The sequence below is a fragment of the Oryza glaberrima genome, chromosome 4 (assembly GCF_000147395.1).
Source record: "Oryza glaberrima chromosome 4, OglaRS2, whole genome shotgun sequence".
Lineage (NCBI taxonomy): Eukaryota > Viridiplantae > Streptophyta > Magnoliopsida > Poales > Poaceae > Oryza > Oryza glaberrima.
Genome location: NC_068329.1, coordinates 9137282 through 9164773, shown reverse-complemented (window position 1 = coordinate 9164773; position 27492 = coordinate 9137282). Strand labels below are relative to the sequence as shown.

Here is a 27492-nt window from a genome sequence, read left to right as displayed (position 1 = left end):
GAATTACTATGGATGCAAGAATTATACCATGAGTTGTTCTTGCGTTATGTGTTGCTCATCAGCAAGCCGATCATCTTCCACAGTGGAACCAGAATAGAACCGTCGGTACGTTTCGTCCCTTTTTTTAATATTCGATCTATTCATGTGTTGTTGTCTCATCTACGTACCTAGATCGCGAGATATGGTTATGCTAGTTTATATAATTATTGTTATGATTTATTAATTGAATATAAATTAAATATATATGTGATGTGGACATCACTTCGTCGGATACGCTCATAACTTCACACGTTCCAATGATAATTCCAAGTTCAAGTCTAGTTCGGCCTCCGGAGCCAGCACTGACTTCAAACGGACCTAGCACCTTCATGCCAACTCCGATTTGGGTGATCTTGGACTTTGTGGAAATCTTATCTCACTACCTTTCAAACGTATCCGGTCTCATGTCCATATTCATCTCGAGTCAACAGGAATCGCCAAAACAAGACAGTGTTATTGCTGAAACCGAACTTGGGCCTTGGGCCTTGTAATAGACAAGGTCCATCTCGGAAGTGTCTCCCTCCACCTCCACGAATTAGCACTTAACCCTAGCTTTGTTTTCCTCTATAAATAGCTTTGTACATCCTGAAAAACAATTGGGTTTTGTTTAGTTGAATTTTGCCAAGTGACATTCACTTTGTGTCTAGTCCTTGCTCGATTAGTCGACGACTATTGATTCAGAGGCCCCAATAGTTGGTGTGTTCATTTGCCGGATCGATTAGATCTACCACTTCAATCGCAACTATTCCTTTGTGCTTAATTACCTATTCGCAATATTTAGATTGCATCTTATCTTTTTCTTGCAGTGTTCTCTCGTTTGCATTGCAGGGATCATCAACCGCGTGTCACGGTTGGTATGACATCGTTTATGGTGTAGCGATTGCATGCGTCCTGGACTTGTTCTGGTTGGTAGCCACGTCGCAAACGTCGCACTCGATCAAAGCGAGAGTTATCCCCTCACCAGAAGATCGGGCCACGAGAGAGAGCGTCATCAGTTTATATTTCCAACAACGTACTACACGGCACCATATTAGCAGAACATAGACTATATATATCGAGAGGAAGGTGGTAATCTCTTTTACTCATCTTTATGAAATCTAAACAGTATTAACAAAGAGTTGGTGAAAAATTACTAGCGTTATAAGCTCCGTTGTAAGCTTGCAGTATCTCTTTTATGGCCTTCCAGCAATGCTAGCGGCCAAACCAAAAAACAAGGTACTACATATATTACTATCGACAGAAAATCACACAAAATCCTTCAAATGTACTTCCTCCGTTTCACAATGTAAGTCATTCTAACATTTCACACATTTATATTCATGTTGATGAATCTAGATAGATATATATGTTTACATTCATTAACATAATTATAGAGTAACTACATTATAACTACAAACTTCTACGTAACTTGTCTATATAAGTGAAAGGAGTTCGATTCCCACCTCATGTGCACACGGAAGAAAAAAATCTCCTCTACCACGAATCTTAATGCACATTCAACGGCTAAAAAACTGAAAGTTTACTCTCCTTTTCACTATCCACAGTAATATAGCAATTCCCAAAAAAAAAGCAGATTCATGTGTGAGGCACTCATACAAATAAATTTATCACTTTTTAAGTTGGGAGCATAGGGCAGCGCATGACAAACGGAAAACCCGTAGAATAAATTTGTTACTTTTTGAGGTATATAGGTGGCTGGGTACCTGCGGAGACACTAGAAAAATGGAAAACTCAGGAGGGGCATGTTCAGTGGTTCGCTAGCTAGCGCACAGTTTAGCTCCACCATAAATCCGATTTATTTGAAACCACATGCAAACAATTGTTTTTTTTTCAATATAGGTTATGCTATCATGAGTGGTTATATAAAAGGTTTAACTTCAAATTTCTACAACTTACACCAAGAGATATGGAACGTATGTATGAGATTGAGTGGTTTCAATTTACTTAGTCCAAAAGCCAAAAAGTAGGGAAAAAATAATAGCGCATCTGTGCACGTGATGAAGGAACGATGAGAGGAGAAAATTAATGAGTACTACAAAACTAAATATTGTTAAGTTCAAAAGGTGGCATCCAACGAAGAATAGAGGAGTGTTTTAATAAACCCAGCTAAAAAACTTATTGTCTGTTATGAAACCTATCTTCTTGTGGATGAATTAAATTATGAGTGGGAAGCTTACTACAGAAGAAAGCTTACGCCAGAAGCCAGCTTATAGAGGAAGTCAGCTTAAGGCGCAAGCCAGCTTACAGAGGAAGCCAGCTTACAGGAGAAGCCAGCTTATGATGTAAGCCGGCTTACGATGCAAGCCAGAAGGTTCAAGGCTTACGATGCAAGCCTCTACCCTCCTCCGCCTATAAATAGGGCCCAGAAGGTCCAAGGCGAGGACAACCGATCTTCGGTCTCCTGCTTCTCCTCTTGTAGCTTGTACTCAAATCTAGAATAAATAAAGCTTCCACTCGCTCATTCTTTATATGTTCCATAACTCTGTGTTTGGTTTGCTTGTGTGCTGATCAGTAGAATCGACTGGTTTCTCAACATGTTATCAGCATGAGACTCTACCGAGCTAAAAAGGTAAAAAGAACATGTCGGACATAGCAAAGAAGGAATTCGTCGAGCTTGCCTTGGATGGTAGTAACTACCTCACTTGGGCATTGGACGTTGAGATTAAACTCGACTACATGGGTCTCGATCATACTATTGTGCTGCCCGAAGTTGGCACGGTGGAGTCTACGAAGGCCGAGAAAGCAAAGGCATTGCATTTCTTGCTCCACCATCTCCATCCAGACCTGAAGTCTGAATATATGACCGAGAAAGATCCACTGGTATTATGGCAATCCCTGAAGGATCGCTTTGACCAGCAAGGGTCAATTGTGCTCCCACAGGCACAACATGACTGGATCACCCTACGCTTCCAAGACTACAAGTCTGTGGCGGCGTATAACTCTGCTCTCCATAGGATCATTTCTCAGTTGCGTTTATGTGGCCTGAAGATCACTGATGCTGAGATGATCAAGAAAACCTTATCTACCTTTCATTCCAACAATATAGTGCTGCAACAGCAATACAGGAACTCAAAGTACCCGAAGTCCTCTGATCTTATCTTAGTCCTGTTAGTTGCAGAAAGGCAGAATGAGGTTCTTCTAAAGAATCATTCTGCTTGACCCACTGGGTCTATGGCAGTGCCTGAAGCACATGCCAATGTTGTTGGAAACTCGCGTGGCCATAAAAGAGGCCATGGTGAGAAGAAAGGGAAAGGTAAGGGAAGTATCATATTCAAGGGCAAGAGCAAGGGTAAACCCAGAGGTAAAGGCGAACTCAAGAAGGTTACAGGTGAATCATCTAGGGTAAAGCATGATAACTGCTATAGATGTGGAGGCAGAGGGCATTGGTCTCGTAACTGCCGTGTCCCCAAGCACCTAGTTGAGCTCTACCAACAAAGCATGAATGAGAAAAAGAGCCAACATGAGTCCCACTTCACCATTGAGCCTGAAGCTCAGATTGAAAAGCATGATGACATGCTTATCAATGTTGAGGATGGTGGGGACGTCCGTATGGACGATGATTGGGACAACCTTCTTGAAAAAGATGATGACATATTTGGAGACCTGAAGTAATCTCCTATATGTCAGTCATATGCAGTGTTCTGCATGAGTAGCACATGTAGAACTTTGGTCATGAATAATACTTCTGAAGAGCATGCTTAGTCTTTTACTGGGCCTAAAGTCCTTGTAATGTTTCCCTTAATAGAATCAACTTACTCCATGTTTAATTTCATTTATGTTTATGTTCTATAAACAGACTTTGTGGGAATCCCATGGCATAAGAGGATATATGTCTAGTAGATAGTGCCACCACTAACACAATCTTAAGGGAAACTAGATATTTCCACACCTTAACTAAGAAAACTGGAAATATTATGACCATTGCCGGAAGCAATGCTCATATAGTAGGCCCTAGAAGTGCTACTCTTGTTCTCCCTATGGGTACCCATATCTTTGTAAAGGATGCTCTATTGTATCCTGATTGAAAGCGTACCCTCTTAAGCTTTAAAGATATCCGTGCAAACGGTTTCCATATAGAAACCGAGATTGAGCAAGATGCTGAATATCTGCTCATAATAAAAATAGATGGATATCAAAACCAAGTGGTGAAAAGGCTCCCTTCATCGCCATCGGGTTTGTACTACACGTACATAAAACCCACTGAGGAATATGTTGCGATGAAAACCATATTTAGAAACCCAGAGTCATTTAGAGTTTGGCATGATAGGCTGGGTCATCCTGGGTTTGGTATGATGAGGAGAATCATCAACAATTCTGCTGGCCACAATGTTGAAACTAATGACTTCCCTAATCCTGAAGATTTTATTTGCCCTGCTTGTGCAAAAGGGAAGTTGATCACTAGGCCATCCCTCCTGAAGATTAGGAATGAGTCACCTGTTTTCCTGGCAAGGATACAGGGTGACATATATGGACCTATCCAGCCCTTGTCGGGCCCGTTTAGATATTTCATGGTACTGATTGATGCTTCTACCAGGTGGAGCCATGTGGATCTATTGTCCACAAGGAACCATGCTTTTTCAAAGCTAATTTCCCAAATCATCAGGCTAAAAGCTAGCTTCCCTGATAGCCGCGTACAATCCATTCGAATGGATAATGCTGGTGAGTTCAGGTCGAAGGCTTTTGATGATTATTGTTTAGCCATGGGCATTAAGGTAGAATATTCAGTACCACATGTCCACACTCAAAATGGCCTAGCTGAGTCCTTGATCAAGAGGATCAAGTTGATTGCACAGCCACTGTTGCAGGATTGTAGGCTACCAACCAGTTGTTGGGGCCATACTGTGTTGCATGCAGCAACACTAATCCAACTCAAGCCAACTGCATATCATAGTACAGCCCCCCTTCAGCTAGTGCGTGGAAAAGAACCAAGTATTTCCCATCTGCGTAATCCCACCACCACAGCGTACTTCTAAGGGACCCCACCGGAAGTTGGGGATATACGTTGGTTATGAGACTTTGTCCATAATCAAGTATCTTGAGCCTATGACTGGGGATCTTCATACGGCTCGGTACGCTGTTTGTATCTTTGATGAGGACTATTTTCCCAGCATTAGGGGGAGAAAGGCATCCAGAAGAATGCCGAGATATAATATGGAATGCAACTGGGATGCAGTCCTTAGATCCACGCACTAGTGAAGCTGAACTGGAAGTTCAGTGAATCATAAATTTGCAAAATCTTGCAAATAAGTTGCCAGATGCCTTCACTGATTACAAGGGAATGACAAGGTCGCATATACCTGCAGTAAATGCGCCGGAAAGAGTAGAAGTAACCCAGAAGGTTACTGACTCTGCTCTTACCCCCATCCTAGGAAGAGAGGGAGACCTCCGGGTGTTCGGGACAAGGTTCCGCGGAGACGTCCTACGGAGACAAGGACCTGAGCCACTTGTTCCACTCAAAGAATCAGTTGAAGAAGCTCAACCTGAAGTTGAGAAAGCCCAAGAAGAGGCAACTCAACCTGAAGTTGAGATGGTCCCAGAAGGACACCATCCTGAAGATGGAGAACCCAGTGCTTTACGCGCGAACCTTGGCACTGGAAGATCGGAACAACCTACTCAGTCGTTATGGGAAATCATGACGAGCTGGAGGAAATAAATGAGGAGATTTCCACTAACTATGTTAATATAGGAGAGTAACATCATAGAAAGACCACTATTGTCGACATTCACTTTGCCTCAAAGATTGCTGTCATAATGGATCCAGATCTAGAACCAATGTCCATGATTGAGTGCCAGAAGCGCTCAGATTGGGACAAATGGAAAGCAGCAATAGAGGCAGAGTTGCGCTCGCTTTGTAAAAGAGAGGTTTTTGGGCCTGCAGTCCCAACACCTCAAAGAGTCATCCCTGTAGGATGCAAATGGGTCGTCCTCCGGAAGAGGAATGGCCAGGTGGTGAGGTATAAAGCGAGGCTAGTGGCACAAGGGTTCACGCAGAGACCCGGTATTGACTATGATGAAACTCCCTCTCCTGTGATGAGTGGAATCATGTTTCGATACTTAATCTCAATGGCAACTAATATGAACTTGGATATGTAGTTGATGGATGTAGTGACCGCATACTTGTATGGGTCACTAGATTCGGAAATTTATATGAGGGTCCCTGAAGGACTCAAGATTCCGAATCCGAAAGGAAATTGCAACATGTATAGTGTTCGCCTGCAGCGATCATTATACGGATTGAAACAATCCGGAAGGATGTGGTTCAATCGATTAAGTAACTATCTCCTGAAGAGAGGTTACTTAAACCATGATGATTGTCCCTGTGTGTTCATAAAGAAATCCCTGAATGGATCTTGTATCATCTCGGTCTATGTCGATGATCTTGATATCATTGGCACCACAGAGGACATTAAAGAAGCAATGGCTTATTTTAAGACCGAGTTTGAGATGAAGGACTTGTGGAAAACTAAGTTCTGTTTGGGCCTGCAGGTCGAGCACCTCCCTGAAGGAGTGTTCATGCACCAGTCTACCTATACCAAGAGGGTCCTTGGTAAGTTCAATATGGATAAATGTCATCCGTTGAAAACCCCCATGGTGGTCCAATCCCTAGAAGCGGATAAGGACCCATTTAAACCCAAGGAAGATGATGAGGAAGTGTTGGGACCTGAAGTTCCCTACTTAAGCGCCATTGGAGCACTAATGTATCTAGCCAATTGCACGAGACCTGATATTGTTTTTGCAGTTAATCTATTGGCTAGATATAGTGCAACCCCAACCAGAAGACATTGGGTTGGCGTCAAAACTATCCTCACATACCTTCGAGGTACTCAAGATCTTGGGTTGTGGTTCCCGAAGAACCAAGATCCATCCATGGTGGGATATGTTAATGCTGGCCATATGTCTGATCCTCATAATGCTAGATCCCAGACTGGGTTTGTATTTCTTTGTGGTAATACTGCCATTTCCTGGCGGTCTGCTATATGAGGCCACACGAGAATGTGTGTGGCTTAGTCGGATGATCGGTCACATCCAAAAGTCATGTGGCCTAAACATTGATAACACCCCCACCATTATCTATGAGGATAATGCTGCTTGTGTTGCACAAATACATATGGGCTATGTGAAAAGCAATTTCACAAAGCATATTGCTCCCAAATTCTTTTATCCTCACAAGCTCCAGAAGAGCGGAGAAATAAATGTCTTGCAAACTAAGTCATGCGAAAATCTCGTAGATTTATTTATAAAGTCTCTGCCAGCATCAAGCTTTTACAAATGTGTTCATGACATCGGCATGAGACGACTTAGTGAATTGCAAGGATTAGAGGGAGCAAACAATTAGCCCATGATTGTGATCCTGAAGAATCACAAACAAGTCCTGAAGACTTGATCAACTGTTGTACTCTTTTTCCCTTGGTGAGTTTTTTTTTCCCATTAGGTTTTTCTCACGCAAGGTTTTTAACAAGGCAACAGGTGCAACACAATATCCAGAGTGCCATGTACTCTTTTCTCCTACCATTTTTTCCCACTGGGTTTTTGGAGGAGTTTTTAATGAGGTATGCGCATAATTCAAATTCGTCCAAGGGGGAGTGTTATGAAACCTATCTTACTGTGGACGAATTAAATTATGATTGGGAAGCTTACTACAAAAGAAAGCTTACGCCAGAAGCCAGCTTACAGAGGAAGCCAGCTTATGGCGCAAGCCAGCTTACAGGAGAAGCCAGCTTACGATGTAAGCCAGCTTATGATGCAAGCCAGAAGGTTCAAGGCTTACGATGCAAGCCTCTACCCTCCTCCGCCTATAAATAGGGCCCAGAAGGTCCGAGGCGAGGACAACCGATCTTCGGTCTACTGCTTCTTCTCTTGTAGCTTGTACTCAAATCCAGAAGAAATAAAGCTTCCACTCGCTTATTATTTTTGTGTTCTATAACTCTGCGTTTGGTTTGCTTGTGTGCTGATCAGTAGAATCGACTGGTTTCTCAACATTGTCAAATCTGAACCTTCCGATAATATTTCCAATTTTAATACTTCAATTGGTAAAGTCCTTTATAATTTTATTTTCCTTAACCATCAGACAAACGGATGATCTCTACATGCGTGTGCACCGTCCTGGTTCTGGGTTTTACGGAAGTAAACAATCGCGTAGGCCGCACGACACTTCAAGATAGGGTGCGGCCACCGTCGATGCAGATGATTTGGCCGGTGATGTATGCCGCTGCTGGCATACACAGGAACGCCACCAGCGACCAGACCTCCTCCGGCTTGCCTGCACGCCGCATCGGTGTTCGTGCGATTTCCTCCTGTACGAAATCCGGCGAAGTCACGCCTTGAACATGAGGATTGTTGCCGCTCTTGCACTGTAGTAGAGAGCATTTATATTCAATGGGAGATGAAACAAAAACGAAATAATTAGGCTCGATTGCATATATAGTTCCGATAATTCCAATGGTAAAAAACTGGTTCAATTCATTGCTACCCGGGTAAAAAAAGTGTGTAAATTACTGGAGCGTGTTTCATATATATACATATATGGCTATCAATTGTGCATTATTCTTCTTGAGTGAAAAAATAACTTCTATCTATCTATCTATTTCCATCTATCTATCTATCTATCTATTATATACTAAAAGTCCATAAAACTTCGTACAAACGCTCCTATACCGTCACGTATACTTCTAAAAGCACTCCGAAACAGCCATGTGGTACTCTAATTAACCAGTGGACCCACTATTTTAGGTTTTCATCTATTAGATTTACACTTATATGATTGACCCGACATTATATGTCATTAGATCTATTTTTCAAAAAAAAAAAAGAAAATCACATCCTGTAACACTCTGAAAATTCGACCGACAAAAATCTAAAAATGCGGACCTTCAAAAACTTTTTGAATAAATTGCATCATGCCGATTTTATTCGATTATTTTATTGGATTTTGATTTTGGAGTTTATAAATCGTGAATAATGGATAATTAACTAGGAATAAACCCTAAAAATCGAATTAACTAAATAAATAAAAATAAATATAATTTAAAATGAAGATTAGGTGGATAGAGATAAACAAAATGTTATCGCAACCATATTTGTACCAATTAAATTTAAATGCGATGGGAAAAGAAATTAACTCTAATTAAAAATTCAAAATAAATTATATAAATACAATATGAGTAAATTAATCTAGGGTGGATTCATTAGTTAAAATAACACAAATATTGATTAAACTTCATATATACAAAAATTAGGAATTATGGAATCAAATTTAAATAGAAAATGGGCTAAAATCGGGAAAAATAGGAAATTCACTGTTCATTAGCCTCTAGGTGCTCGACATGGTCCCCCTAGCCCCGCCCCCTTCCCTGCCGCACGCGCCGCCCGCCCGCGCGCCGCTCGCCCGCACCCCGCTCGCCCGCCGCGCCGCCGTCGCCATCGTCGCCGCCGCGTCGCCGTCGGCCTCGCGCCCCGTGCCGCCGCCTCGAGCCCCGTGCCGCCGCCTCACGCCCCGCGCCGCCGCTGCCACGCTGTCGCCGCGCCGCGCGCCCGCGTGCTGCCGCGCGACCGTCCCGTCGCCGCGCCGTGCGCTCGTCCCGTCGCCGCGCCGCGCGCCCGTCCCGTCGTCGCGCCATCGTCCTGTCGCCGTCGCATCGCCGTCCCGCCCATCGCCATCGCCGCCTCGCGCCCCGCGCTCGCGCGTCGCGTCGCCGCGTCGAGGCCCGCGCCACCTGTCGCATCGCCGCTCCGAGCCCCACGCCGCCATCGCGTCGCCGCCCGCGCGTCGCCGTCGTCCCGCCCCGAGCGCCGCCGTCGCGTCGCCATTACGCCGCCGCCCTTCCCCCTCTCCTCCTCCTTTCTCTACAAATACCCTCCCTCTCTCCATTTTCCCCCACCCCATCTCACCCTTCCTCCCCTCTTCCCTCTCCACTGCGCCGCCGCTCTCGTGCCACCGGGCTGCCATTCCCGTGCTGCCGTGCCGCCGTTCCCGTGCCGCCGCGCCGCCGTTCCCGTGCTACCGTGCCGCCGCTCCCGCGCCACCGTGCGCCACCGTCGCCGCCGCCGTCGTCGCCGCTGCCGCCGCCGGTGAGCCGCCCTCCTTCCCCCTCGCGTCCACCGCCGCCGCCGCTCGGGTGGGAGAGAGCCGAGAGAGAGGGAGAGGAAAAGAGAGGCCGGCAGAGAGAGAGGAAGAGAGAAAAGAAAGAAAAAGAGAAAGAGAGAAAAGAAAGAAAAAGAAAAGAAAAGAAAAGAGAAAAGGGAGAAAAAGGAAAAGGAAAAATAAATAGAAAATTTGGAAGAAAATTAGGGAGGTTAATAGTTTAGAAAATTTAAAATAATTAGAATTTAATTATAGAATAATTATGGTCGTAGAATTGCAAAATTTAATTATTCTTGGTAATTTCTAAAAGAAATCAATTCGCAGTAGTAATTCAGATATAATTAACAATTAGATGAATCTTTATGGACTATTATAGATCATTTTTGGATAATCTCTATAAGTAATCGATTCACGGTAGAAATTCGGATTTAATCGCTAGGAATTTTAGACGTATATTATATTTAATCGTTTAGTCATAGACTAAATTAAAACGTATAATATTATAAGATAAATTTTAGGATTCCGTCCGACATTTAGCTCACGATAGAAATTTCTAACCTATTATATGGATATAATGCTCGGGTAGATTAAATTAAAAAAAACTTACGATAACAAAATATTTATACCCGCAAAATAGTTTAGGATATTAAAAATCGAAATTGGGTTTGCCCTAGTTTGCGAATAGTAGAGTTAATATAAAAGAATCAACTTTCGCATTCGACTTCCATTTGGATTTATTTGGATTTTTATTTGAATTCTAAACCGAATTCAAATCGTTTCTTCGCACGTAATTTTAGAGCCCGAGGGAGTTGCAGATCCAAGCGAGGACCAAGACCCACAAGACTTTGAGCAAGGCAAGTCATCACTATTCTTTGAACATGTTGACCCCAATTGCGAAATTGTTTTGTTTACAAATAAAATTGCATGCAATGATGAACATCCTACTTGTGATTATGCCATGCCTTGATTATTGTTTGCCCCTTATTCCTTCGTAACCATGTTTACGTATGAGTCCCTAGTCAATTATGACAATTGCTTAGAAATGCTATACTAGAATCATGCATACTCATATTTATCAAATGCTATATGCTTGGGCAATTACCTTTGGGAAGGTAATTGAGCTGCGGCATGTGGAGACATGAGCGCCACATTGCCATGATGTTGATGACATGATTTGTGAAAGGAGAAATAAAATTAAACAATTGTTTTTGACTGGGGCGGACGGAGGATTTGGGTGGTATCTGGAAAAAGGCTAGTACCGTCCCCGGTCAATTAAGGACCGAGCCATGAAGCTAAGCATGAAACGACCCCCATACAACCGTACTTCTCGAATGGGTATAGACCTAGCGGATTAGATAGCCGAGCGGAGGCAGTATCCCTGCATAGATGGTTCACCCCTGAGTGAGGCAGGTGCGCTACGATGGGACAGCCGTTGAGGTAGGGCCGAGAGGCGTGCTCTACATCGGTGTCGCCATTGGTAGGACTGCCATGAGTGTGTGAGAGAGAGAACTTAACTTGAACCATAATTTAATATGTGTGAGACTTCTCTTTCCCGGGAGCGCCAGAACTCCTCTCACTGCTAGAAACATGGACGCCTAGAGTGCATGAGGATTTAAGTTCATGGAGCGGGTACTGCCAATGCGAGGTTATCGAAAAGCTTTGCCGTGACGCGTCTCATGTGTTGGGACGAGGCTCATGTGTTGGGCAGTCGCGGAGTGCGTGTAAAGTGTACATCCACTGCAGTGTGAGTAAACCAAATCTATTCGAATAGCCGTGCTCGCGGTTACTGAGCATCGGGACGTGTATTACATTTGGCTAGACTCTAAATTTTAACTTGTGTGGGATGGCATATTGCATGATGATTTTTATGCTGATGGAGCCACTTCCTGAGAGGCGGGAATGTGGACGTCCTCAGAAAACCATGACGACTCAATGGCGAGAAGCTATCCTTAGGATCACAATGGATGGTGGACAGAACCGTTATTGTTTAATATGAACACTGGTACTAAAATTTGATCAGTCTGTGCTAGGTCTTAGGCTTGTGAAAAGAATTACAAAACTGGCTTTGCGCAAAGGAACCATAGCCATCCTTTGAATACCCCTATCATGTGCATTCTTGCTGTGATGACTTGCTGAGTACGGTTGGTACTTACCCTTGCAAATATAAAATTAATCAGAAGCGGGAGATGAAGCTTCGGAGGATCCCTATGCCTACTACCAGGAGGGAGATGAAGACGATGGCGCTCAGTAGGTCTTAGTTACGGTCGTTGCCTGTAGCAATGGCGTGCCGCTGCCTTAACTCCGCTGCCTTACCTACTTCTGTTTTTGGAATGTATTCCGGACCGCTTGGTCCGATGATTTAAGACTGTGCCTGCGGGCTTATGATGTAATAATTCATACTAGACTCTCGTGTATGTGCACTTGATATTTTAGCCATGAGTTCGTGTGTACCAGACTACTTGATCCAGGGAAATGGTACTGTTTACACGATTGATTCCTATTATAAAAACAGGGGTCCACACATCCCCTCCCGTGTCGCTTATGTACGTGTCCGTGTACGCCCTCCCTCTTTTTTTTTTTGACCGGGTGTACGCCCTCCCCTTTGTTCCTTTTCTCTCCTATTTTTATGCTATTTTAGTTAGATGGAAATCACAATTATTTATAATATGTTTTTAGAAAATAAAACTAAATCATTGTCCTATACATGTATGTCGACATTTGATGTCGCGATTCCGGTATTTGCATAGTATGGGGATCGTTGGTACTAGGATATACGCGAGACTTAGGTAAAAGACACAGAGACGAGGATTTTTATACAGGTTCAGGCCCTTGAATTGTCAGGTAATAACCCTACATCCTGTTGGCCGAAGCCGGTCGTTGCTCTTATTTATCATAATCACACCAGTACAATATTTGGGGTAGCCTATCTAACTGTTGTCGACATGGTGGTCTGAAGGTCTAACTCGTAGTCGACAACAGGGTAGCCTTCCTCCTCGAATCCACATCCGGCGAGATCAGAGACAACGCTATATCTCTCTTGACGGTATCCATAGGCAACGTAGGGGACTAGCCATGTCTATCTCTGAAGTCGATATCCGGCGTCTTGTCTTGGCGTATGTTGGCTTGTATGTTGATCTATTGTTTCGTGTCCCCTCTCCTCCTAGGGGGTCTTGTGTTTATACCCATAGGTGTTCTCTTGTCCAAGTAGAACTAGGGAAACCAATATGGATACAATCCGAGTAGTCCTTGTCGTTTCCATGTAGAACTCTATTCATCCTTCCTTATGCGGAATTCCTCCTATATCCGAAGGTTGTTTCTGTATAAGACATGGTATGTGGTGGGTTCTGCCGAGATTTAGTCCATAACCCTGACAACGTACGTATAGTACGCCCTCCTCCCCATGTTCCTTGGCAGGTGTCCACCCTCCTTTTTTTAATTATATTATTTAAATTCAAATTAGACCAAACATTTTTGACCATTAAATTATTAGTTTTCACTATTAGATCTTATCTTCGAGAAAAGAAATATGTATGTTTCTCTCTCCCTGTGCACGTATTTAAGTTTCAAAAAGACAAAAAAAAAATCATCACTTCCATCTCAGGAGGGATCCCATCTCCCTGCTGTCTCTCCTTTTTCTCTTCTATTCTTTAGCTATCAACCAAATATATAAAAAAAAAATACTCCCACCATATTATGACGCTGTTGTCTTTTTATCAATGTTTGACTATTCGTCTTATTCAAAATTTTTGTACAAATATAAAATTATTTATGTCATGCTTAAAGAACATTTGATGATAAATCAAATCACAATAAAATAAATGATAATTACATAAACTTTTTGAATAAGACAAATAGTCAAACGTTGGTAAAAGAGTTAATAGCTTTATACATTAAAATATGGAGGGAGTAATAATTAGATAGATAAACAATCATAACTCTCGAGTACATATCCAATTTTTAATTTGTTTAAACTATTATTTATTTAAATGTTATCATATGTTTCTCTACAAAAATTATAATATGTCACCTGGATATGGCGAACCCAAGAAAAGAATTATCAGGGCATCGCATGGATATATACCCTTTCTTTCAGTGGCGAGGCTAGCAAAAAATTATCAGGGTACTACACATATAAATTATGCAATTGTTGATTGATATATATTGATTAATATGAAATGAGTATAGCTAGAATCGAATAATCTACCCAGGAAGGTGAATGTAGTTAGGCCAATGTATCTTTTGCATATCAATCAAACAAAAACAAGCTATTATAAAAAAAATGTACATATATTTTGTCATCTTAAACCATTTAACGAACATACACCGTGAATAAATTTTCATATAAAAGAAACATTAAAAATAAAATAAACATGTATTATGTGATCTTAAGTTATTCCACAAAATTGCATAGCTATATCAGATTGACGGCGTTAAAATAAAAATTATAAATGCAACCATGAAAATAAATTTATGCATAAATTTAATTTATCTAGGGACCACACTCCTACACTTTGAATGTCATCCAAATTGTCATACAAAATTGTAAAATAATTTAACAACATATAAATTACTTTGCAAGCATGCATAGAAAAAATAGATATATAATATGTAAGTGAAAAGAAAAAAATTAACTATGAATAACATAAAAATTATAAAAAAAATTGTACCTTTAGTTGGATGCAACAATATCTAATTAATTATGTCTTTTGAAATATGCTCAACCGACGAGATAAATTAAATCGGTTGATTTGTACGTAAGCGTTCTAAAATATAGTATACATTACCATTTAATGGACTTAGAGGTAAAAAAACAAAAGAATATTACTATGGCTTCCATATCTTTTAGATATAAAGATAAATTAGTCTATTTTATATGCGTAGACCATTAAAAATGTGAATACTCCTATATATGAATATTAATAGGCTACGAGCATGTCCGTTGTTCGTACGCATGCATAACCAACTTTAAAATCCATTTCGATTTTCTGATATAATTTACTATGTATGAATATTAATATTATTTAGATTGACTATAGTTTTTCTTTAAACTATTGTATGGGTCTCACGTATCATAGAGAAACAATGTTTATGGTAAGTATATTTCTTCCATATTTACTAATTCACATAATAGCATATAACAAATTATATGCATATGAACCAATTAAAGTGATGACGATGGTACAAATAATATACATTTGTCAGTAGTAAAAGTTTCGCGAGGTTTCCTAACAAAATAGAAACAATGGATCGAACATATGTTATTATATATTAAAAGCGCATTAAACTTCCTACAAACGCTCTTAAACTGCCACGTGTGACTCCTACAAACGTTCCTAAGTCACCATGTGGCGCTCAAATAAATTAGAGGAATTTCTAATAATTCTTAGAAAAAGAAAAACATCTAACAATTGATTTTACTTTAAACTCAGTTGTTGGTGATATGGCGCGGGGGTATTACGTTTAGAGGGAGGAGGCTGCCCCCAAACCCACATGGCACCCCCCGAGGGGGGTCGAGCCCGGGGTGCAGCGGCGGCTGCCTCCTCACAGCTCGAGCCCGGGGTGGAGCGGCGGCTGCCCCCTCCCAGCTTGGGGTCGGGCTGCCCCGACTCCCTCCACGTATCAGCCCACGTGTACAGGGTTCGGTGGGTGTGCCTAACGCCCACCTTACTGCATTTAAAGCGGTCCATGCAGCCGCGCCATGCCGCATTTAATGCGGCGTGCTGCGCATCTGACTGGTCTGTGACCGGTCGAATGACCGATGGGACGGCGACTGTGTACCCCCGCCCTGTCAGTGTGTCAAGCGGCGTGCGGCGTGCTCCGTCCCATCCCATCATAATGATGAGGGGCTTCACAGCCTCTTATTCCGGTCAGAGCTGGTCCAACCACTCTGAACTGACCCGGGCTCCCGTTTCCTGGTGCAAACGGGAACCCGGAAGTCCTCATCCATTAAACGGTGAATGACAAGGGTGCCCCGCATGATTTGATGGGCCCCGCACAGCAGCCGACGTGTAGATAGCTTCTGGGCTAAGGCACAAGACATGTAATTAATATAGAGAATATTTTCCCTTCTCTCTAGGTAGCACTCACAGCACATGTGGTATCCCTTTAGAATATAAAAGGAGGACCATGCCTAGCGGGAAAGGGGGATCGAACTCTGGATCCTTGAGCCAAAGCTTGTCTAGCCCTAGCTTGTACACTAGGGATTCAGAGACTTTTTAAGCACAGAAGAATCATCATACACACAAGAGTAGAGTGTTACGCTTCATAGCAGCTCGAACCTGTATAATCCCTCTCTCCCTTCCTCTCTGATCTCCATCTCGTGGGCCTAGCTCCCGCAAATTCACCGCGGTTGCGTCGAAAGAGACTCCTCAGGATTTCACCCGCTCCCCCGGCCGAACTCACAAAGGGGGGCCTCACAGCCTCCCGCTAGAGAGCATTACCCCTCGACATCAGTGGACCCACTATTTTCGACCATTAGATTTGCTAACAAAAAGTAAAAGCCCCTAAGGCCCATAGGGGCTGTCCATATCGTTTACGCGTATGGTGCATGTACATACGCTACATCCTCCCCTCTTATTCAAGCTCCCCTCCACTGTATAGAAAATATATTTTGTGATAATCTAAATCATAGAGCTAATATTTTACGTACATCATTAGATTATTTATTACAAAATTTATAATTCAAGACCCAAACCATTGGATTTATCTCAAAGGAAACAGAATTCCTCCCCTCCTCATGTCGTACGTACATGTGCATGTCTCCCGGAAGAAAAATCAGGATATATCTACTCTATATTCATTGATGCATATGTAAATATGTATAACAAATTACGTTAATATGAACCAATTAAAAGGAGGGCTAGTTTGATGGTACATTATTAACAATAATAATATTTCGAGATTTATTAAAAAAATGCCCCAAAACATTCAATTAAAAAAGAAAAAACACATTACCTTTTAATTTGAACTTAATTTGTTACACATGTTTTCTAAACGAACTAAGTCTATCTCCATTTTAAATGGTGAAGAAGAAAATGATAATTACGTATACTGATGCATTAAATATTACATAGAAAGGTAACAGATACCTAACAAAAGTTATTTAAGCAAAGTCGGCAGATAAATTTATGAAGAAAACATATTTGTGAAGTTTGGCAAGTATGGTTGACATTAATTCCTGGTAAGTTTTTCAAAAATAGCCTACGATATACATGCCCGCGCAAATGCGCGGGCTACCATCCTAGTTATATATAAAAGTAGAAGGACCATTATCTTAGAATTTCGATATGGAAATGAAGAATATAAAACTGGGAAATAAATATATATAGTAATTGAACAGCTTATTTGGCATAGCTCTAGATCTCACATTCATGGTACACTTTTAGTTTGTATGTTAAAATATTTAGGTTTGAAATTTTAAATTTTTATTAATTAAAATGAGAATAAATTGATTATCCAAATATTATCAAAATAATCGTAGATCTGGATTTATAAATTAGATTTATAGAATTAGAAATAACCAAGTTAAGAAAATCTTGAATGCAGAGCTGTGCCAAAACTAACCTAATTGTGACGGAAAAAAGACACCCGCCTTTGTAACAGAATTGGTGTACATATGTGGGAGTATTAATTCAACGTACATCATCAACAAGGTGTGTAGTAATGACGCCTGGCGCGATGCAGTTCACACGCATCCTGTCGCTCGCCCATTCAACAGCTAGGCTCTTGGTAATTTAATTTGATTCATCGCTCCTGAGATTAGTAAGGGTATTATCTTGCGATTAATTCTAACTAACATTAGTGGAGAATCGATCTTTACTCGATCGACCAAAATCGGTACTAAAACCTTTATAACCAGACAATAAGACCAATGTACTAATTAAGTACAAACCAAAATCACAAACGAGAATAATTATTTTCTAGAATTTATGAATGGCAAAATATCCGGTGCACACAAATTTCTCGTGCTGCCTCTAACTAACAAAATTGACCAAAAGACGTCATAACAAGCCATATCTTCGTATGTCTATTACTGTGTCTTAATTAATTAGTTATATCGAACCTATTTGTATTTACTGAGCTTTTTTGTATAATATATATAGTCAATTTTATTTGTTGTTTTTTTTATTGTTTGTATGGATCTGGATATGTCTAGTGTAATTCTGTATAAGCCAAAATATAGTTAATATGGTTAACTTGTTAATTTAATCAACAATGAATACATATATCATGGTAAAATCTAAACCGAGAAGCCTCTCGGTTTAGTGCTAACCAGCGACGATCCAATTGTGAGAAGAATTACTGCTACACGTGCTGATGTGCGTGTTGTTTTTCCTCTTAGACATGTGTGTATTTTTCTTCCTTCTTATAAAGTTTTCTCTTAAATTACTTATCCGATTTACAATCCAATTACACCATTGTGTTCGTTACAATTAAATCTTCACAACAAGATCTTACATGATTATATTACGATGAAAAAATATTTATATTTGTAAATTACTTTTATTATATACTCAGTTACTTTTATAATATATATAAGTTACTTTCAGATTTGACTAAATTACTTCTATACATTTATAATGCTCTAAGTTGATTATTCTTATTATTGTTTTTAGTTAATTCTATATTTTGTGGACTTTATAAATCTTCTCTACACTTTACTTGCAAATTCACTCTACATAGTTTCTTATTTCAGCTCACTCACAATATAATTATTTCTACTACAGAGAGTTACTCCCCCCGTTTCATAATGTAAGTCATTTTAGTATTGCCCATATTTATATAGATGTTAATGAATCTAGATATAGTTCTAAATTAAAGTTACTTTCTTTTTGTTATAAGTTACTTCTATAATATATGTAAATTAGTTTTAAGCTTTACTGAATTTACTTTATATATGTAAATTAGTTTTAAGCTTTACTGAATTTACTTTTATATGTCTAAGAAATAACTTAGTGAAATCTAAAAGTAATTTAGACATATCATAAAAGTAATTTGTGATTTTTCATGAAAATATAATCATGTGAGATCTTGTTGTAAAGATTTAATTGTTACGAACACAACGGTGTAATCGGATTATAAATCGAATGAGTAATTTAAGAGAAACTTCTCTAAGAAGAAAAAAATACATAAATATTGAGTGTACTAGTAGCTTTTTTTTTGGAAAGAATGGTGTCTCTTTTTAGCACTATCCAGCTAGCACTCTCGGTGTAGTTGTGTCCATATATCATTTAGAAGGTATAATAGTTTTGAAAATATGTTAGGCAATAATGGTTACATTTCAGAATCTAAACAGCATCAGCTAAACAAAAGGAAGGAAAGAGCTTATAGTAGAAGAGAGAAGTAGAGTGACTATACGTAATAGGGAAACGTAACTATACGTAAGTACGTCAAGTATGTGCAAGGAAATGAGACTGGTACATACGTTAGGTAGGTGGGATGGGAGGTGGAGCTGTGGGTTTTTTTTTTCCATTGCAAGATTAATCCTATGGCCTACAATTGCAGATGTTCTATTTTATTTTTTCAAAATTTCTCGAATTTATCTAATCTATTAGATCGCCAGATGACGACCTATGAGCATCTGTAAGATGTTTAATCTATTTTGCTATAGATAGAAGATGACGGGAGCTGATGCTTTATCCTCCCTTGCACACGCACTTCTAATATTACCAGAGTTTCAACTTCCTTGAAAAAAATAAAAAAAAAATCTAAACTATTAATTGGTGCGCACAGTGAATACGTTCTAAATTTTGTGCTCTTTTTAGTTACCTTTTGCTGCACAGAAAGCACAAATGGGAAGAGATGGGAACCCGGTAACAGTTGATATGCCGGAGATGTTGACGACGTTGCCCTTGCCGGAGGTCTTGAGGAGAGGGTGCATCAGCTGGCTTAGGTGGAAGCATGACTCTAGGTTGCCCGCCATCACTCTGGAGAGCTCCTCCGGCGTCACGTTCACGGCTGGTTTTAGGAAGAGGAAGCCGACATTGTTCACCTGCAGGTAAGTTAACAAATTATAAGTCATCTAATAACCATTTTCTGTATCTCTACCCAACTTCTACACCTCTTTATAGCATTGAGAGAAATAGATTAAGAAAATGTTCAAGAGATGGATCTGCAACCAAGAACCAAGTGTACTAGCTCCTTGTCGCGATCTGGCAAACACGCCGCCACAAGCTAGCACATGCACACATGTGAAGGTTCTTGCATTTTGTAAGGGAAAAAAATGGAGATCAAGGCTAGGTCGTCAGTTTGTCGTGGTTTGGTGTATGCGTACAAGGATGTCGAGCTTGCCGTCGAACATGGCGGCGACCCTGCCGGCGAGCGCCTCCCTGTCGGCGCGGGCTGACACGTCGCAGACGGAGGCGGTGATGGAGAGCTTCTTGGCGCTCCACTCCTCCAGGCAGCTGTTCAGGGTAGCCTCGTTCCGGGCGCACGTGTGCATCGTCGCGCCGAAGCTCGCCAACTCCTCCACGATGGCTCGCCTGGATGATGCATATATAAATGCTTAATTTCTGCCACCAAGCTAGTAGTAATGTGCCGAAGCAACGATATGATCAAACTGACGATGAACAGACAGGAGGTCAGAAATTAAGGCACACAAGCTAGTACTGATTCTTTTTTTTTTGAGGGAAACTACGGCGGGTGTTTAACACCAGCCTGAAGCTAGTACTGATTCTAGAGAGGCTATATAGTCTATTGGTGCCGATTTCGGTGCGATTAGAACTAATGACCGGATAGACACTAATCAGAAAAGTCATTAGTGTTGTTTCTAGCTAGGGTAGCGCTGGTAGCCTCATAGACGTCCATGCTAGGCCAGAACATGGTGATGACCGGGTTGCGCATATAATTAAGAACGTAATCTAAAGAGCTTGAATTGGTTGGAGAGCTAGCTGTATTTGGGATTTTGGGATGAGGTCCTCGAGCGCCTTAATTTGTTTCCTCTTCTCAAACAGATGTGAAAACTACGTGGACCTTGGATTCGATGAAGGGATGAATATTATTTAGTTACCCGATTCCTTTGCTGCCGCCGGTGACGAGAGCTGTGGCGCCGGCGAGGCTCCACCGCCCGGTCTCCTGCGCGCTGCTGTTGGATGCCATCATCTCTTGGGGTTGGTGTGTGAGGGAGACAATAGAGTGGAGTACTTGAGTACTACTTGTATGGGCATAAAGCGTTTGACGCCATATATCTGCACAATATTTTGGGTGCTTGTTTAGCCGCAAGCCCGCAAGGCCCGCAACCGCTTGCCAAGCCCCCTTCCTTGTGTCCACCTCATGTCTCTTCTCGTCATCTTTATCTCTTCTTGTCATCTAATTAGACTCGTTTAGCAAGGACATACTTTCTATTATTTATACAAGGATTTCCAAAAAAAAAAGTCTTATCTCATCGTATCCACGGTAGAGACGTAGATTACCTTCTAATTGTAAAATGACTAGAAAAAAAATAAATGTGCGCTATAATAGGTGAAGATATTTTTCACGATTGATAAAAACTTTGCCAATAGAAACGCTAAACTGAAATAAGACAAACAAAACAATGGGAAAAAAAGTTAGAAATCACATATAACATTGTACCCGGTCGCGAAGTGAGTATAGCTCAACTGGTTAGGTTCCTTGTGGTGGAACCAGCCCACCCGGGTTCAAATCCTAGATTTGACACGGGTTGCTCGCATTTACGGCTAATTATTCTTTCAGTGGTAGGCGATGTATCCATCGACAGCGAGGCGCCTGTGGTGACTTCGTCAATCTCAAAATATGCCGGCCCAGTCTTCCGGAGGTGCTCATAGTAATAGGGTGTGCGTGTGTGCGTTCATAGGGGTGAGTGTGCTCGAGGCGCCTGTGGTGACTTCGTCAATCTCAAGATATGCCGGCCCAGTCTTCCGGAGGTGTTCATAGTGATAGGGTGTGCGTGTGTGCGTTCATAGGGGTGAGTGTGCTGCCGGCCCAGTCTTCCGGAGGTGCTCATAGGGGTAGGGTGTGCGTGTGTGCCTTCATAGGGGTGAGCGTGCGCACGTTGTGAGCGCCTGCGTTTGTACCGTGTTTCTCAAAAAAACATTGTACCCGGTTGCACTCGCTTCATGCGTCATCCCACACGAATAATCTCTTATATACACCATTCCATAGCCTCATAAATTGATCGGGTGGCTATGCCATAGGTTAATGCATATGGATTTTGCTATACCTCACCGACTAATGATTGAACTTTTTAATTATTCAATTAGTGAAAGGTTTTTTTACCATAGATAGAAAACTTCTACATGGTAACAAACTTGCCGTATATCAATTGTAATTTCAAAAGGAAAATATTTATGAGAGAAATTTGGAAAAATAAAAGAAAAGGAAAGGAGAGGGAAAGTGAGGTAATTGGAAGGACAGGGAGAGGATTAGGATGATCGGAAGAAAAGGAATGAACAAAAAGAAAACAGATCGCGCAACACCGAGTGGAGGTGCATAGGATGGGTAGGCAGGATGGTGTGGGCCGGTTGGGATTGGGTTTGGAGATGGAGGGGTCAGGCTGGAATGCTGGAAGCGAGTGTATATTAGTTATTTTAGACTTATGGTGAATTGGATATAGGCGACGTAGACTTATGGTGAATTGGATATAGGCGACGTACAACCAACTCAAAGACAGATGACGTACTAAAATTTTCGTGTAAATATCTTTTAATTTTTATAATAGTAGAGAAAAGGAAAAAATATATGTCATTAAGTTAGACCACAAAATTTGATATACAAATGGCGTCTCCCAGTTCAAACAGAAATCACTTTGTCCTGCTTAATTACATGTAAACTCTCATAACACAACTACTTATTATCATTGTCTGGCAATGATGGGTCCATTTTTAATTGATGAAATTGTATATGTACCACAAAAATGATCCCGTTTCAAAGTCGAACTGCCATTTTAAGCCCGCTTTTTCAAGTTTGTTCATTTGACCATTCTTTTTAAAAATGAATGTTGGGCCTGACCTATTACGTGAAAGTAACCTAATGGTGTTAACTCACTAAGAAAAGATGTTCATACCCTTTTCCATTTGACCCTACTTTCCCAATTTTTTTATTCAATCCAACTTTTTTGCACCGCCATCTGAGAGCTCAAAAAAGTGATTAGGCTTTACATGATTACTGTCAATCAAATGTTAACAGAAAGACATAAATCTCACCTCTGGGTGCCACCGTGTGTCACACACAACTTGCTTAAGGTGTGGCTGTGTGATTTGTTGCCAACAATGTATCCTGAAAATAATGGCTACTTGAAACAAATATTGAACTTGCACTTTAGCATAGGTAGACTTCACTACCTGAATAGGTCAGCCTCGTTCCCATTTCTCTGGTCCTTCACGTTTTTTTGCTAGTACCATTCCTGATGTACGTGAGAGTGTCCCGATCTTTCGACGAGAGGATAAGTCGTTGGATGGAGCAACGTTGGTAATCCAACTATAACTATCCAGGGACGTTGCCCTTAGCAATCGTTACACCAACTGTAGAGGTAGTCGTGAATGTCAACAGATGCACGGTCAGCCTAACCACGAGGATATTTGTTCCTGCAAGCAATCGAGAACTAGCAATTACAAGATGAACAGGCAACTCAATTTGCGGAATAAAGTTTTAAGATTGAATCAGCAAAAGTATCACAGGTGGGGTTTCGTAATGAGCAAACCAGCGATCTAACCGATCACGGGATTACATGGTAAAGTAGCAAGCTAAACTTTGATCTAAACAAAGCCCGAATTGATCTACGGCAGCTAAGGACAAGTTAGGGTCGCCCTCTAACCCTAAGATGCATCCCTAATGGACCCAACTTGATACACACCCAAATAAGGTGACGCAACACCATGGATAGAAAAAGGTCTCTATAGTAAAACGACGATTGTGGCCTCTCCAGAACAGATATGGACATTGTAGATTATGTGATCTACTAAACATAATTTGCTAAGCCAATACATGATCACCCTAATGCGGAATTTTAGGATTACACTGACCGTTGTTTGAAGCCATGGATGCGATTCTCCCTTTGTTGTCAACCGGAGTGGAAGTAGGGGATCGAGAACCTCGAACCACCTCCACGCTTGTCGGTGTAGGTGAAGTAGATTGTCACACCATGAAGTTCTTCTCCCAAGCCTAAATTTAATTTATAAATGGTCTTGAGAAATTACCGGTGTAAAAGCAAGAGTGAAACCCTAATCAAATTAATGCAAATAATAATCGGAAATGGCATGTGGAATTTTTCTTGAGTTCTACATTTCGAAATATGCTAACAAGATTTTTAGTGGAATTTTCAGAGCTCTAGAAATAATTTTAACCAATTAAAAATGAGCATAAGCATTATTTAAATCCTTGGAAATTCTTTCCTTTTTTTCTTTTTCCTTTTTCCCCTCCTTTTTCCCTAATGGGCCGCCAGCCCATTTCCTCCTCCCTCCCGCGCCTAGCTGGGCCGGCCGAAGGCCATGGCCCAGCTGAGCCCGCGCCTCCTCCCTCCTCCCCTCGGGTCGTCGACAGGTAGGGCCCACCTGTCGGGCCTGTCCCCAACCTCCAGCCGCCCGCCATCCGTAGCCGCCGCCTCGCAACCGCCCGCGCCCGCCTTCCCCGCACCACATCGGCCACGCCCGCGCGTGCGCCCGCCTTCTCTGCGCCCCACAACCCCCTCTCCTGCTCGCCCGCGCCCCCGAGATGGCCGGGATTTGAATTTCGAATCCCGCCTCTCTCTCCACCTCCACCTCCCCACGTCGGCCGGCGAAATCGGGCTGCTCCCGGCCACGTCCGAGCCCCCTCTCCCCTATTTAAGCATCACCGCTCTCCCCTCTCTCTTTTTCCCCATTTGGCCAAGCTCTCTCGTGCTTTCCTCCGCTCTAGCGCCGTTGCCCTCCTCTCCGCCGCCATTTCGGTTGCCGCTAGCCGCCAAACCGAGCCACCGTCGTGCGGGCCGCCTCGTCCACCCCTCCTCCGTCGGATTTCGGCGCCGGAACCCACTCCGCACTGTGCGCTGGTGAGTTCGGCCATGGCCGCCGCCTTTGGCCGGCGTCCCCGCCTTCTATGATCTCTCTCTCCCCCTCTAACTTCTCCCATTTTGCTCCTTAGGTTGTCCCGGACCCCGTCCGCCGCTCGTTGACCTCCCTCCGTCATTCCTCGTCGCCGTTCGCCGTCGTCTCCCTCCACGCCGGTCGGACCTCTTCGGTGAGGACACCCCCTCCTTCTTCCCCCTATCTTTTTCTCTGGTAGCGCCACCGCATAGCCGCCGCCGCGCCGCCCGCCGGTCACCGCCGGTGTCGCGCCGTCGCGCGCCATGGCGCCGGGCCGGCTTGAGCCGAGCCCCGTGCGCGCCGGCCGCGTCCTCCCGCCGCTGTCCGATCTACCCCGGGGTAGATCGGGGCCGTCCGCCTTGCCGCCCACGTGGCTGCCACGTGGCCGCCACGTCGGCGCCACGTGGTGTGCTGTTTTTCCCCGGTCCGTGGACTCGGTCCACCACGGACCGCCACCCCGAGCCACTGCCATGTGGGGCCCGCGTGTCGGCGCCGCCCCCTCTCTCTCCAGGGTTTATTTATTGCGCAATAAATCATTTAAGGATTTTTCTGTTTATAGTAAAAACACAGTGAACCTTCTAAAATTCATAGAAAATTCATCCGAGCTCCGTTTAAGCCCATTCAAGTCTCAGTAAATCAAGAAAAATGCAAAGAATCCATTAAAAATGGTTTTGTTCTCTGTTTCAGTAGTCTTGTATTCTGTTTGTATTGTTTGCTTTGTATGTCGCTTAGATTCCGGCTCTCCCGATGCTCCGGTGTACTTTGAAATAGTCGCCGAGATTCCTCTAGCAGCAGACCAAGGCAAGTCATGCTTGTCACTTGAACATATTGAACCTATATTGCAAATGCTCTATCGTTTTCCCTTAAACACTGCATTGTTTTATAATGTTACTATGGGATGTTGACCCACTGTTACAAGCCATGCTATCTTTGTACCTTGCTCCTTTGTTAGCTTGGGATATGACCTGATTAGATGTTGGATTAGAAATTGCTTAGCCATGCTTAGTTCAACTAGCACACAATGGGGAAACTACATTAATGTATAGCTATCACATTCTAGTATTGTTGTGGGTTTAGTGCCACCGCTCTGGTGACGGTTAATTAAAATATATTAAATGGTGGGCCGTGGGTGCATGGTTCTGATGGTCGCGCCCATGGCGTTTAAGGACCGGTTCGCGGGAAACCTTAGAAAAATTCCTCGTACTTACCACAAGCCAGCGTGGGCAACGGCTGGGCTTGTATTGTAGCTTTCCTCTAGCTGACGCATCCAGACAAGGGTGAGCGTGATGGAGTTCGGATGGGTCCTGCGATGGCCTATGCGGCTTTCAGATTCACCTAGGCACGAGAGGGGACTGCCCGCTGCCTTGCGAGGAGTGGGGGTGAAACCTAAGGTGTGGTGTGTTTGGTTAGAGGGGGTTATGCGAAGCGTCCTGTCACGGTCTCTTTCTGGTATGTCGTGGTGGCATGTCGGCGCACGGAAATGTGTCGTGGGGCTGTGTCTTGTGGGTACAGTTGTACACCTCTGATCAGAGTAAAACTATTCGAAAATCCGTGCCCGCGGTCATGGGCGGTCAACCAGATTCACCGTGATTAATCTCACCCTAGCTTAGTCTAATGGAATTGATTATTTCAGGTGGATGGTTGGGCCTGTTGCAACGTGGTGTAGCGTTGGACAGTGGATGGGTAATATTGATTAATTATTACAACTGTTTTACCGCTTTCAACTACTGTTTATAAATGCTCGCTTTTATGCAAATGAACCGCTCTAGCTATCCTTTGGTTATATCCTGCATCATACCCCGGTTCCGGTATGACTTGCTGAGTACAGTGGGTAGTACTCAGTCTTGCTATATTTTCCCCAACCCCAGAGTTTGAGTATGCGCCAGATGGTGCCTTTTCCGAGGAGTAGGCTTCGTCCGTGCCGTCGAGGATGCATGTGGAGTGGTGTTCCCGCTGCAGTCCAAGTCAAGGATCAGCTCCAGTTATCTTTTATTTTCCGCTGCATTTATGTAAGACTTTTATGATGTTTGTAAGACGCGGATCTGTATGTCAACTTTGTCGTTTGTGTACCCTGGCCGGTCTTGGACAAGGGTTTTAATGCACATGCTGCTTGGAATTCTATTCGGAAATTTCTGGGCGTGACATAGATGTAACAGTAGTAGTAGGGACGCCGGCTTGATCCCGAAGGGGTCGCCGGCGATCACTTGCGGGGTAGCGGTGGACTTCTGGTCGCCACCTGCACTATCCCTGAACCGCCTCATGTTTCCCCTCCAGCGCCAATGTTGATCGGGGTTTAGGGTTTTGTTGTCGGGGAGATTGAGACCGAGAGAGATCGTCATCCCTCTTGGGCCGGCC

General features: G+C 42.7%; 2 protein-coding genes across 5 annotated transcripts; one reads left to right on the top strand and one right to left on the bottom strand.

Annotated features, from left to right (window-relative positions):
* The first annotated feature begins 2619 nt into the window (after positions 1-2619).
* LOC127770741 (uncharacterized) lies at positions 2620-3198 on the top strand. Its single transcript, XM_052296554.1, has one exon. The coding sequence runs from the start codon at positions 2620-2622 to the stop codon at positions 3196-3198; it is 579 nt and encodes a 192-aa protein (XP_052152514.1).
* A 4753-nt stretch (positions 3199-7951) lies between these two features.
* Positions 7952-21256, bottom strand: LOC127769934 (tropinone reductase homolog At2g29360-like). Of its 4 annotated transcripts, none has more exons than XR_008016862.1 (5): positions 21129-21256; positions 20394-20601; positions 19889-20111; positions 17761-17872; positions 8260-8390 (listed from the first exon to the last, which is right to left on the bottom strand). XR_008016862.1 is itself a non-coding variant. In XM_052295593.1 (4 exons), exons 1-4 carry the CDS (start codon positions 21218-21220, stop codon positions 8104-8106), a joined length of 810 nt encoding a protein of 269 aa, XP_052151553.1. In that variant the 5' UTR covers positions 21221-21256; the 3' UTR covers positions 7952-8103. The 4 variants fall into 4 exon arrangements, 2 of the variants coding, with proteins under 2 accessions (XP_052151553.1, XP_052151554.1); XR_008016861.1 differs by having other exon boundaries at positions 8310-8390; positions 17684-17872; XM_052295593.1 differs by lacking the exon at positions 17761-17872 and having other exon boundaries at positions 7952-8390.
* Between the last annotated feature and the right edge of the window lie 6236 nt (positions 21257-27492).

Coding starts and splice junctions, on each gene's coding strand:
- LOC127770741 (XM_052296554.1), top strand. CDS start 2,620: ATGTCGGACATAGCAAAGAAGGAATTCGTCGAGCTTGCCTTGGATGGT.
- LOC127769934 (XM_052295593.1), bottom strand. CDS start 21,220: ATGATGGCATCCAACAGCAGCGCGCAGGAGACCGGGCGGTGGAGCCTC. Junction 20,602..21,128: donor GGCGGCAGCAAAGGAATCGG/GTAACTAAATAA, acceptor TGCATCATCCAG/GCGAGCCATCGTGGAGGAGT. Junction 8,391..19,888: donor TGCTTTCTGTGCAGCAAAAG/GTAACTAAAAAG, acceptor TCTCTACTACAG/TGCAAGAGCGGCAACAATCC.